Raw genomic sequence first — 14,094 nt, 5'->3', positions numbered from 1 at the left:
TGTACGATAGTCAACTCCTAATTTTCATGCATTGTTATTTTTTCTTCCATGTACACAACTCAAGACTAACTCCAAACGAGATGGCTACCAAACCAATTAATGTAGGATTGTAGAGAGGAACAAATTATTTCTGACAATGAACTTCTTGTGCTTCACCACAATTTATGCCTATGCATTGAAAGTTTACAATACAATGGACATTGTGATGCAGGCAGATGAGCTAGTGTGGATCACACAATGGAATAGTGTGCTGAACTACCATGGAGCCCACATGTGACGTGTAATATGGGCAGACCCGCAGACAGAAATCTTTACCTGCAGGCAGTCTTAAGACTTGGGGGCAGTACTTTGCTGGGTTCAACCACAAGACATTGCCGTGTGCTTTGTGTCGAGTATTGTTGCCAAGTGCTCAGTCAGCTGGGCCAGCGGCATGCCGAGTTTACCCCTGTGCACCTCTCTACAGGGTTTTGGACTTCCTGCTTCCCACAGATCAACACACATTATGTGTTTTTGTTTCCTCTCACAGGGCTCTGTTCCCCAGTTATTAACGAGTCACTGTTGACCCATAAAGCACCTCCGCCAACAAGGTAGTCTAGCAGCCTGTGCAGATACTATAGTGGCAACAAAGGACGTTCTTACACATATGAATCCCCTATTTTTTGTCTCTCTTTTCCTCGTGTTACTTTTGAGCCACCATTGACTTGGCGTATCTCCAATGCTGGCAGTGGCAGTTGTATCTACAGAAGAAGCGGCAGCAGAAGCAGATGCAAGTGCTGACGAACCAGAATGCAGATTTGCTTTGTGCCTTTTCACCACCAGCAGTAGCCCACGGCCAGGTATCCATTGCGCAGTTTTCTTCCCCATTCCCATCACCAGATGACATTTCATGGTTTGGATGACTCTACAGAAAGGTGAGAGAATTACCTCAGGTCATTCTTGCTGCTCTGCCAAATAATGTGTATCACTGATCTGGTTTATAAGATCAGCTTCTTCTTGTCCAGCAACATGGGTTTGTTCAAAGTTGACCAGAATTTGAAGCCCTCCACTGACCTCGAGAAACATCCCTTTGATGAACTTTGTTGGTTGCTGACACAGTATTTTGGATTTCAAATCCATGTGGTGGCATTACAATCACCCAGGCCACTGTATGTGGCCTGGGTTGCTGACTTGCAGTGTATCTTCCAAAATGGTCATTTTAGTGTCCTAAATGCGCTACATCTTATGCAGACTTGCTAATTTGGGATACAATTGCCAGTTAGCATCCAGCCAAGAGGTTGAGACTAAGGCGTTAACTTTGTTCAGCATTTATTTAGCTGACTTTGCCTAGATTGTGGAATCCCATAAGTTGAAAGTAGTAGCAAGGAACTGCCTGTCTGATAACTGGAATGTGCCTCAATTAGGTCACCCATGCCACAGCTCTTCTCCAAGCATGACAATGCAAAGGCCAAGTTTCTATTATGGCAGAATCAAAGTGTCGTGTCTTCTACTTCCCATTTGGTGGTGATTCAGAAGACTGATGGCACCATGAGCCTTTTCAGCAATTTTAAACAGATGCTCAACTTGCAATTCATCACAGATTCGTATCCAATTCTGCGGCCAGCAGAGTTGTTATTGAAGTTGTCAGGGGGCCAGTATTTTTTATGCATTGGATTGCATGATGCATACCTGCAGTTGTCATTGGATGCTGTTTCTTGGATCTTCTTGGCCCTCGGTGCCCACTTTGGGCTTTGCCAGTTTAATCACTTGCCTTTTGGAATCTCACTTGTGCCAGAGACTTATCAATGGTGTTTGGGACAGTTGATTCAGGAGATTCCCTCTTTGACCAATTACCTTGATGACATCTGGGTAATGGACCTACAAAAGAGCAGCATTCATGAAACCTTCAGCTGGTTTTCTAAAGCTCCTGGAGAACTCCTTTGTTCCAAGTTGAAGAAGCGCAGTTTTTTTCTCCTCAGAGGTCCTTTTTTTGGGACATGTGCTTAGCAAAGATAGGCTTATCCCTAAGAATGACCACACAAAACCGTCGTCAACTTGCTGGCACCCAAAAACCTGAAGGAGCTCCAGTCTTTTTTGGGTAAGATTTTGCATCATGCTCAGTTCATTCCCCCAGGCCATGCGTAACTGCCATCCTCTTAACTAGCTTTGTCAGAAACATGTCAAGTTTGTCTGATTGTTAGATTGTCAACAGGTTTTTCAGTCTGGCAACTAGCATTTGTGCTCTGCTCCCTATCTTGTTTCTGTTATGAACGGTAAACCTTTAGTCCTGGCCTATAATGCATCCCAGTATTGGTGCAGTGTTGCTCACATACTGAAGACACTTTCTACTGTGCAGTGTAATTATTTACAGATGGAATAGGAGATGACAGCTATTATTTTCTGGGTTAAAAAGTTTCACATTTTCTTGCATGGGAGTAAGATTCCTCCTGATCACCGACCAGAAGCCACTTGTTTCCTTATTTGCCCTCCTTCAATTGTACGACAGGATTGTCCACTGAGTGCAGAAATGGGCCCTCTTTCTCAGCAATTATTGCTATGACATTGGTTGACCACCCAGAATGCCAAGGCTGATGGGCTATTACGGTTACCGGTGGGTCTCAATCTGGAGTTCAATCTGTAGGAGGCTCTCATGGTTGTGTTGAGGCTCTCATATTCACGTTGGGTGATGTCTTGCAGCAAACCCTGTTGGATTTTCCATTGACAGCACAAGAGGTTGTGAATGCCGTAGCCACTGACCTGCTTTTCCAGAAAATCATTTCAGCGGTCCACATGGGTTAGCTGGAGTAAATTTATCTAGTGTGGACTTTGCAGGGAATACATTTCATCCCCCTCGAAATGCTCCATTTTTTTTACTCCACTTGCTGCACTGGGGTACGACTTATATGAATGCGTTGGCGCCACACCCCATCTACTGACCAGTGATCAGTTGCGACACTGAACGTCTGGTGTAGGCTTGAGGGGTCTGTACAGAACCAAGCTGCATGCTACATCACTTTCCTCCTTGGCCAGTCCTGGAGCACCTTTGGGACAGAGTGTACATGAATTTCGCAGGTCTCTTTTTGGGCAGCATGTGATTGTTGGTAGTCAATGAACTGACCAATTTCCCAAATGCATCCAAGCTGTCCTTCACATTCCCGACTAACACTGTCCACACGTCAGATATTTTTGCCATTGAGGGATACCCCACGACCCTTGTGTCCAGTAAGTGGAGGCAATTTGTGTAGTGGGAGTTTAATGACTTTTGCATTCGCAACAGGACTCAGCATTTGATTACTGCCCCACTGCACCCGCTTCTAACTCAAGAGGTGGATAACTTCATGGGTACATCAAAGACCCAAATGAAGAGGTCATGAGTGTTTTTTCCTATGATGATGTGTTGCCGAGTTTTCTAGTTACATATTGGACAAGACCATTTAGCAGGTGCAGTCCAGTGGAAGTTTGTAAGGGTTCCAGCCACAAGGTCTCCTGGATTTCTTGCATCCTGAGTCACATACCACAGTGGCCTTCCACGTTTTCTTCCCAGAGCTGCCATTTGGGCCCGGTTCTTTAGCCGGTGGCAGGGGTTGCTGCCATGTGTCGTGGTGGGCTACAAAGGTCGACAGTTGTTTGTGGTGGATATCAGTAGGAAGCAGCTGACCTGTCATGCAAACCAGTTGTGCCTGTCCACTGTTGGAGGATCTCCACCATGGTCTTTTGGTCTGGTGGGTGAGAGGGTTGGCTCACAACACTGTTCTGGGTGGGGGCTCTCACTTGCAACAGCATACTTCCCTGCTGCTGCCTCCTCCACTGTCCTCCCTTCATCTGCAGCCTCAGGACACAGTGAGGCTCGGATTTGCCCCTGCTGATGTAGAGCCCATGGATTCTGATTGTGTCCCCCCCCCCTCCTCCTCTGCCTCCACCTCCTCCACCTACTCCTACGACTCCCCCCCCCCCTCCTCCTCCTCACTGACGGTGGTAACCTCACCTCCATTGCTGCCAGTGGATTCTCCCTGCTGTCACAGCCTCTGTGCCCTTCTGGGAGAGCTAATGGCGCCAGCCTTGACTCCTTTGGTGGTTGGTCCACTGCCAGGTTCTCGAACAGCCTCTCCAGTTCTGAGATGGAGGTCGTAGCCCAAGCCTGTCTGTGTCCAGCCTCACAAGGCCTTTCAGATGAGAGGTATTTAGTACACCTGCCAGTGAACATTGCAATGAGGGCAGATGCGCTGGTATGGATAATGCAGCAGAATAATGCCAAAACCAGCCACGAAGGGTGCAAATGCCTTGTTGTTTGGGCAGACCTGCTGACAGAAGGGTTTATCTGCACACACAAGAAAGCTATGCAGGCTGGTGCTTACTCTGAGTTCAACCATCATGGATCTAGCCTAGTGCTTCATGAAGAGTGTTGTCACCCAGTGCTTAGTATCAGCCGCTCGCACCAGCCATCTGCTGAATTTATCCTTGTGCGCGCTCTACATGGTTACAGACTTTCTGCTTCCTGAAGAGTGACTTGCATAGCAAGTTTCTGTTTCCTCTCACTGGGTCCTATTCCCCAGTTATTACTGAACCACTGTCAGCCTGTGAAGTGCTCTGCAGCTACACTACAATGCCGCCACTTGCCATGCCTGTACAGACATTAAAACATGCTACTATAGTTTGTTTTAAATAATGGAATTTAAAACATCTTAAATGACAGGAAATGTACAGCAGTATCTTTAGCTGGGCAACGGAAGAAACCTGCTGTTATATAATCAGGAAGCAATTGCATGTTAAATGTCAACACAAAAAAGTTGAAATGTCCATTTCTGTTAACAGCTGGTGTCTCTTGTGGAGTTTTTTTTTTACTTTGTTTCATGGCTAACTATTCACCAGGAATGCTGCCGAAGTATTATTCTCACTGTTTCTCTGTTCAACATTGATGGAGCAAATTTCATTTTTATAAGGAGAAGATACATCCATATGCCTATCTCCACCACTGACAATCAAGTGCACAAGTAATGACAGATCCCATACTTACTGCAGGGGAGACAGGGTACACAGGAAAGGTTACTACTTGAGGTCTCTTCGGTACCACAGGTATATGACTCTCAGGTGTTCTTTCAACAAACCGACTCACAGCAGCTGCCAATCATTCAACAGCAGTCAGCACGATTTCCAGGTGCTTATGAATGTCAACTAATTCACCCCATCTTCAAAAAACAGCACTCACAGAGGAGCTGCATTGTGGCTTGTGCAGTGTTTTAAAGGACAGTGAACAAATAACTTTTAACTAAGTCTGCTGACTACCTTTTAATCTGTTGACCTAAGAAACTACTGACTTTGCACAAGAATTGACACAAATACACAAAACCAGATTTCTATTAAGGCAAAAGGAAAATCTAAGCTACTGATTACTCCTTTCCTAAGGCTTTTTGAGATTATAGTCAAAAAAACTAAAATATAGAGTTAATTTATAGTAAATGTAGATAATTTATACTCCTCCTGAAAGGGAAAAAAATTCGAGATCACAGGTTCGAATCCTGCCTCGGGCATGGATGTGTGTGATGTCCTTAGGTTAGTTAGGTTTAAGTGGTTCTAAGTTCTAGGGGACTGATAACCTCAGAAGTTGAGTCCCATAGTGCTCAGAGCCATTTTTTTAATTCAAGACAATATGTTAGTTACAATATATTTTGCAGTAACTTAATGCAAACACAGATTTAATACTGTGAATTAGTTTCTGCGTAAAACAGTAGTAACTTCCAAAATTTCTCAAATATTTATATTTATTTTCATTGATATACACTGAAATTTAAGGTGATCTATTCTTTGGCAGAAACTGTGTGAGTCACAAACACTGATTTGCTACAATATAAGTTATCCACAACTCTAGCAATTTATGAAAATTTTAAAAAATACAGTATAAAGATAAGCTATTTCTCATATATTTATACAACTGCATTAGAGAAAGAATGTTTTGAATGAGGATAGGCATACTGTTCTCAAAAATTTTAAAAGAGCACAAATAAGTTTAAGCCTACTGTCAGCAATAACAGTACCAGTTCATCAGGGTCCTCGCTAATGTTCAAAATTTCATGCTATATCACAATAAAAATGACTATTGATATAATCAATGAAAGATCATGCAGAAGTGATATGAACAATATGATATGTTAATCTAGAATTTCAAATTGGCAAAAACAGTCTCACGCAAAGAAAAATTCCAAAGTCGGCTTTTACATATAAATAAACATGTATATTGCATGGATTTTTCTACTAGCTGTTTCTGTGACAAGCCCTATTCTGACATGTCAAAGATGAAGACTGCTGCATCAGTTTATCTCACAAGGAGAGATCCCCAAGGGTGGGACTGGCTTTTTGAAATCATCTATATCATTCATACATCTATATGGTTGTGCATGTTACACTCCCAGTTATTACAACTTGTAGTCATTCACCCTGGTGAGCCCACATTTGCGAGTAATCGACGAAAAACAATTTGGAATTTCATGCAATGATCTACAGCAATAAGAATAGTATCACTACTCAAAGTATTAATGTAGTGAAATGGAGAAGGTGCATTACCCACAAGCAGAAGGTTGTCGGTTCGAATCTTCACAGGTGCCCTGAAATTTTTTAATTTTTTATTCTTTCTCAAAATGACATTGATCAATATTTTTTTATAAATTAATAGGTTTAAATGTAGTTTTCTTTAAATTTCTAATTCTTAATCACGTCATTTGAATCATTGCCTTTTGGCTTCTGCCTTGAGTCTTTTGGCCGACACTCTTCTAATGATTTTACTGACATTCTGCCAGCACGAGTGGCTGGCACTGTCAAAGCTTCACCCTCCATTGCCAGTGGTGAACTGGAGCCGAGCTCGCGGCCGCAGACTGTATGTACCTGGCGCTCCAATGTCCAAGGGCTTCTCTGCGGTCATTTCTGGTACGGTTCTCCTTTTGCCACCTACGACGGTCGTTCGCTGCAGTACGGGAAGCCAGGATCCATTTACTTTAAGGCTTTCCTCTTTCTTGTTGAAGCAGTTAGCGTGTTTTTGTATTTCTACAGCTTCTCTGAACAAGCGCGTGTGATAGTGCTTCTCTACAGCCAGAACTTCCGTGGCGGGGAATTTTATTAAGTGGTCGGTCTCACGCAGTGCGTGCTCTGCCACAGCTGATTTCTCCACCTGCCCCAACCTGCAATGTCGCTTATGTTCTTTGATGCTGTTGTTGATTGATCATCCAGTCATTCCGACATAAACTTTTCCGCCTGTGCATGGTATACAGTATATTACCGACATTGCAAGTGGGTCCCTTTTCTCCTTTGCCAATCTAAGACACTCTTTGATCTTCCTCGTCAGTTTGAAAATCGTCTTTATGCCATGTTTGTGCAATATACGGCCGATTCTGTCCTTCACTATGGGAATGTACGGCAGAAAGGCCATACCCGACATTTCTTTTTCTGATTTTCCGAGAGTTTGGCTCTGTTACACTTGTAATATCATTTGTGGACAATTTACTGATAAAATTTTGACAGTCGAAGTATCTTTACTTTGAATGCAGTCTGCTTTTCCTGTCTGCATATTGAGTGGCACCTTGTAGTCTAAAAATCCCCCATGTGCGCTCCACAAGTACACTCCTACCTGAGTAATTGCTTTTCATTTACATGAAAAGTAAGTTTTTCTCCAACCACAAGAGTAGTTAATTTAGTAACAAAGAAAATTATGGTGGATAAAAACTGTAGAGGGATGCCAATGTTTGAATATAGTCAGCAGGTTCAGCTACATGTACGTTGCAGTAGCTATAACGAGCTCCTCATCCAGGTTGTGAAGGCCCGAGTGATGGGGTTCTATAACATGACTAGCATTCGAGCTTCCAATAACCAGCAAACCAGCCTCCTCACATGTCTCCGAGGACACTGCTAAAGGATCAGTCACTTATTCACTTACAGGGTGAATGGGCATGGCCAGCCCCTACATTGATCCTCTGCTTTGAGTGATGCAAACGCATTACGACCTGCATCCACTCTGCAGTGAGCATGGCTGCCCAATTGGTGAAACAAGCGACACCTGAGGTGTGTGATGTGATATGCTAAGTTTCTCTGCCACTGCTACATCCTGAGGTAGTAGTGTGCAGACAGATGACCATGGCCAAAAGTGTCTTCAGCAGCTTATGAACTGTGGTCCGTTCCTCCTAAATCCACATGAGCACAGCATGCACGCCTCCTACCCATCCTGCTGCTAAAATTCAAATGAAAACAATAGGTACAAGAAAAAGATAAAAATGAACCCAGGTGTCTTTTAGACAAGGTGTTGTACTATCAAACTTGTTTAAAACACAAACACAAGTAACTAGGAAACACTGAGCCTATCTCAGACATTATAAAGCTCACTACTTCCACATTCCAAAAATCCAAAGAAGACGTTCCTTTGGTGGATCTCAAGAGTTTTGGAAGCCACAGAAGTTATGGTACAATATTTGTTTTGTCATGTTCTCAACAGAAACTTCAAGTCAACTACAGAAAGTTGTCCGACCATTGAGATATTGTAAAATGGCAGTTTCCACAACGGTTTTGGTTGATTTTCTGTACTTACGTTTGTTGGCCACTTGTCATCATGTATCGTCATTTCTTCATGTTTAATGAAGGACACCACACAACACATTCAGTCTATACACAGAACAAATTTTGTGATTTTTTTTACATTAAAAATTCTATCACAGAACCATTTCAAGTTAGATGCGGTTTTCAATTGTAACATTTATTTTTAAGAAGTACATAACTGAATGAGAGGCAATGTGACTTTCTTACTATTGCATTTCTGAGCCCACTGAACTATTGCACAAATCTGTGTAGGATCTATTCTCTCCCATTCCTCCACTCACTACTTCCCGTGCTACATGGAAGAAAAAAAAAAAAAAAAAAAAAAAAAAAAAAAAAATTTACAGCACAACAGTATAAGCTGACATCACTCAATGAGACTGCAAATGGGTTTTGAGTGCAATTAAGTAAAATGAGTGGAAGCTTTACATTCCAATCCTTCCTCTGTCTGGCACACAAATGGATCATTCTATGCGAAGTGGTCTAGAGGTTCCAACAGAACCATCACAGATTTTGAAGAAATTTTGTGTGAACAATCGCAAATGTTCCCAATGAACATCGATAAAGACCCGCGATCATTAACTCACTACTTCTGCAGATACAATCATTTATTTGGCCCCATACCGCAGCTATCAAAAGTGTATGCATGACTTTTGGCAACTTTAATAAGACATAATATCTCTGGTAATAGTTTCTTGAAAATAACAAAACTAGGTCATGTCATACAACTTTCTGGACTGTCTTAAGCAAAATAATAAGAGGTGTTTCCTGCGGCACTGGCATATGGATAATTCGAAGCAAAGTTGGCCTAAAAATTGATGCTCTAAAAAAAAAAAAAAAGTGAAGTACAGCATTTTATATTTCCGGAAGGATACTTGAAACCTAGCACACATTAACTTGCTGATACAAGGTCTTAGAATACAAAATTTCATCCACCTATTGCTTTCCAATAGTTCACAAACTGAGGGCAAAGTTGATAATGTTCCTAAAAACCGAAAAAAGGCTATTTTTTTGCCCACTTTTACAAAAGTCTTGTACAAATTCTCTTAAGCTGTTTTCATTAGAAAGATCATATTTTAAACCACCTAAAACACTTTATCTGGTTTGCATTCCAAGCACATAAGGCCCTGAAAAATGACAAGGTGGGATTGCACTGAAAATTGGTCCATATTCTGCTGCTACACAAATTAAATGACATCTTTTACTATGTTCTACAATTGCTTCATGCTTCCTGGGGAAAATAATATAAAAAATCTTGAGAACTAGAAAGTGAGATAAAGTAAATAGCTTGAGAAACTTTAAAAATGGGGTGTCTTTTTGCCACGACTCATCATGACATATTTCAGTCTGTTTTCCTGCTATAACTAGAGGCAAGAAAAATTGTGGAAACTGTTGCATAACAGCTGTAGCACACATAGTATAAACAGTCTGCATGTTTTAGGCCACTGTCACAGTGTTTAAATTTTGTCTGGTTCCAGCTGCAAGAGACTGTGGTGTGTGTGTGGGGGGGGGGGGGGGGGGGGGGGCACATGCACTGTCTATTTTTGAAAAAGGCTTTGTTGGCCGAAAGGTAACTTTCTGACAGTCTGTTTGTTGTGCCTTTCTGCAACTCAGCATTTCTGCTATATGGTGAATAGCAACTATCGTTTTCTTAACGCTGTTACATTTTGATGACGCTTACAGCAATCTTCCTGACATTTTTTGGAATGGGTTCATGTTACACAGAATTATTAGTACACCCTTTTGTTGTGTAATGCTACTGATGTGATAGTGCTAGGGACAATGTATTGTGTGGTTGTGTAGTTTGCAGTTAATGTGGAACATTAGCATACGCATGAAAAATTGTATAAAGGTGTTGGAAGGGTTCATGGTCGCTTAACCACTACTGGTTCCTTTTAAAGCCCCCATATGGACCACACCCACGAACTGTGCAACAGAAGCCACAGGTTCCCAAACTTGATAAGGGTTCTCTACACAGGATCCCAAGTTCATGATACATTTCTACAAGTGTCAGAGGCAAAAGCTAGAAGAGGTTTCCTTTAGTGTCCTAAGCTTATGTTTACTTCAAGCAAGTTGAATTTTTTACAGGTTTCATTAATTTGCTGTTGAAGGTCACAAGGGAAACTATACTGCCAGCCAGATATGGGATTGGTTGGGAAGAAATTTTGATTAGTCAGACCCAAAATCCCCCTTTTCAAATTTGATTACCTCAAATTATTAGATTACCTCAAATTATTAGATTTAAAAATAAAAAAAAAAGGAAACCAGTTCTTTGTATTGGATTCCTTATACCATAGAATTTTATGAAAATAATTTTGTAGAGCTGAATGCAAGAGAGGAATTAAAGAAAAAGTATGGAGGAGGAGGAGAAGAAGAAGATGACTACTTCCTTGAAGTTTTTCTGACTCGAGCTCATTTCCTAGTCATCTGAACCTTTGATATTATATTCCACTGAGAGTACTGAACAACAGTAGAACATAATAAAATATGTCAGATTAAATGTGAGTGCCAGTGGAACATGGGCACATTATCTAGGCAACTCCACCTTATGGTTCTTTTTTATGGCCTTATATGGACGGTTTGCAAAACCAATTATAGTTTTTTTAGGTGGTTCGGAACAAGGTCTTTCTACTTAAAATTATTTAAAAGATTTTTCAGAAGACACTTTTTTGTAAACATGGCCCAAAAATAGACTTTTTGGGCTTTTTAGAAAAATTGTCAACTTTGCCCTCAGTTTGTGAACTACTGGAAAGCAGTAGGAGAAAAAAAGAGTCAAGGGTGCACTGTTGATACCTGCACTATGGATCAAATCAATAACTATACCTCTGATGGTACTGAATTAATGATTGTGAAACTTTACCAAAGTTCACTGGAAACACATGCAACTGATTTTTTTTTAAAAAAAAAAAAAAAAATCTCTGTGATGGTTATGCAAGATCATCACTAGTGGCCTGAGGTATACAGACAACTAGGACTGCGCCAAAAAGTTCATGTCCCCACAAAGTCAACAAGGATAGTAAATTCGATATATCTATTATAACTACTTCTATCATTACATGGTGTGTAAGCTACAAATTGTTGGCATATGCACTCTCACCTACTCATTGAACATACTGTACCTGAATCACACTGTTCTGACAGAGAGCACTGATAATTTTAGACTGTGCAACCCTTGGTTAGGCCAACTGTTTTTCTATTTTCACCCAGTACTATACATATCCTACAAATAATAACACGGAAACAAAACTTGCTGATACGCAGACTGTATGAAATATTGCTAATGTGACTGACTCACCCAACTGACAGAGGAAGAGCCGAATTGTATCCTCACTTAATGTCCCCTTGACTGAAAGCAAAATAATTAAACAATTTTGGGATTAAAGCAGAAAATATGCAACACTGTATTGTGTATTCTACAACATAAAAATGACACCTCAACAAAATTCACATCTGTATTTACGTTACAGTAAAAGCATTGAGAATATTTTATTTACCTGCTAAATAGTCAGCCAAATCTCCTCCATTGCAATACTGTAAAACGTAAGAAGAGGGTGGTTAGACATTTTCTATTAAAAAAAAATAAAATTGGCACAATCTGAAAAGACACATATATTTAATTCAATACATGCAACTCAAAATACTTACTTCCATGACAAGGAAAACATTGAGTGCAGTTTCCTGAAACAAAACAGAAGAGCCATTCTTAATGAATGTGGAGAACAATGTTATGTTTTAAAATAATATGGTTTATCAAACAATAAAAATGAATCTTCATTGATAAATATAAGCTTTTCATAAATAGGATGACTAAAGTACCATACACAATACTCATCAAAACATTTCATGTCTAAATAACTTGTCACCATTTTTAGTTACAATTTAGAGCACACAAAATTATTACTTTCTGAATACTTACAACTCAATGATCAAGCTTTATAGTTTATTCGTACACAATTAAGGCAACAAATTTAGAGATCAATTCAACCTGTGTGACATATGACTATTATGGATACATAAGCCATGATGGTAATATGCTTCAACTTACAACAGTCTTTTTCAGCCCAACATTGATATGTATTGTGCTATAATCCATGCATGCCTGACCCAGAAGTTTTATGATTTTATGACCAGTTAATAATGTGACACCACAGTGACAGACCAATGACATCATTAACATCGCAGAAATACAAGCCTTAAGAAACAACCAATGTTTGATTTCACTAATAATGTGAAAACATTAATGAAAGGGAATAGGAGTTTTTGGGCTCCAAGTGTTCTTGTTATTAACACTTTCTAATAAATTAAATATGTGAAAGTATCTGGCCACACTATGAAAATAAGGCTACTGACCAGGGACATTAACAGGTCTGAGTCTCACTAAATCAGTGCATAGTGTCAAATATTTGTTATTTTTTGTCTGCTGTGTGTTCACATGGAGTAAACAAAAAATTCAAAACGTCACACTCTTTTAATGCATACCCCCTATTTTTTTCAAATAACAAGAAATGTAAATTATTTATTTTTCTGGTAGTGCCATGGAACAAAAATATTCATAGCTTTGAAACTAGTGATGTGAGGAATCTAAAAACAGATGTCACTGTGAAGATATTCAGGTTTAATTTGATAATTAAAAAAATTAAGGAATCGAGAATTTATTGTATGTACTGCATTCATTAGCTAAATGTGCGATAGAATGGAAGTAAAAACAATGTTTAACCAAACAAAAATTTTTGGCCCATGTGGACAATATATGGACTGTAGCCCTTACCTTACAATCAAGGAGCGCCACGACATTTTCATGATGTAATTCCGTTAATTCCTGCGAGAAAATGTCACGTCAAAAACAGGTATATGTTTACTCGAAAAACCACAAGAATTCTTATTAAAACATTGCATACACACGTACCTTCAAAATCTTGATTTCTTTCCCAAGAAGATTCTGAGATTTTGCAAGATTCTTTTTGGTGATACTTTTTATTGCCACTACAAAATTTGGGTTCTGGGAACAATTAATTGTATTAGGACACGATTGTTAAAGTGGAAACGATGTCATCGAATTCATAAAGATCATTACGTTAGGTCTTACCTTTCTGTGTCTTCCTTTAAAGACAACAGCAAAAGCTCCATGGCCAATTATTTCTTTGCTGCTGTACTCAAAATCGCCCACAGTTTCCATCTTACAGCGCACTTGTCGTTTTTATACTATCTAGGAGAAGAAATCATGTTTTGAAGAGATCGTGTTTTGAAGACCTCATGAGGGGGTGCTAGGAAGAATCGATAACACAAAAAAACTGTCGTTCTCAAATCAACCAGTTAATGAGTTCATGTTGTTTGAGATTCTATGGCTGTTACATGGTGCAAGCACGGATCCCGGAGCACTTTCACTGGAAACAACGAACAACCATTTTCACAAAAACTACGGTGTTCACCAAAAATAACAACAAACGTCAGAACTGCCATGTACTATCTTTGTGAAAATGTTCCGTCCAAAGTCATAGTGCTGGGCAGATACTTCACATGTTCTGTACGAAAACAGTTATCTCCAGT

The 14,094-nt window shown here is 40.1% G+C and overlaps 1 protein-coding gene across 2 annotated transcripts in view; it reads right to left on the bottom strand.

Annotated features, from left to right (window-relative positions):
* Positions 1 to 14,029, bottom strand: part of LOC124607225 (serine/threonine-protein kinase unc-51) — a 145,537-nt gene extending 131,508 nt beyond the window's left edge. For both annotated transcript variants that reach the window (XM_047139500.1, XM_047139507.1), the window contains exons 1-6: positions 13,634 to 14,029; positions 13,454 to 13,546; positions 13,316 to 13,366; positions 12,193 to 12,225; positions 12,042 to 12,078; positions 11,843 to 11,893 (exon numbers count right to left, since the gene is read on the bottom strand). In XM_047139500.1, coding sequence (XP_046995456.1) covers positions 11,843 to 11,893; positions 12,042 to 12,078; positions 12,193 to 12,225; positions 13,316 to 13,366; positions 13,454 to 13,546; positions 13,634 to 13,723 — 355 coding nt within the window. In that variant the 5' untranslated portion in view covers positions 13,724 to 14,029. The remainder of the gene's footprint in view (positions 1 to 11,842; positions 11,894 to 12,041; positions 12,079 to 12,192; positions 12,226 to 13,315; positions 13,367 to 13,453; positions 13,547 to 13,633) is intronic.
* Between the last annotated feature and the right edge of the window lie 65 nt (positions 14,030 to 14,094).

Source organism: Schistocerca americana, chromosome 1 (genome assembly GCF_021461395.2).
Source record: "Schistocerca americana isolate TAMUIC-IGC-003095 chromosome 1, iqSchAmer2.1, whole genome shotgun sequence".
Taxonomy (NCBI): Eukaryota; Metazoa; Arthropoda; class Insecta; order Orthoptera; family Acrididae; genus Schistocerca; species Schistocerca americana.
The sequence above is the reverse complement of the archived record's forward strand: the minus strand, read 5'-3'. Positions and strand labels throughout refer to the sequence as shown.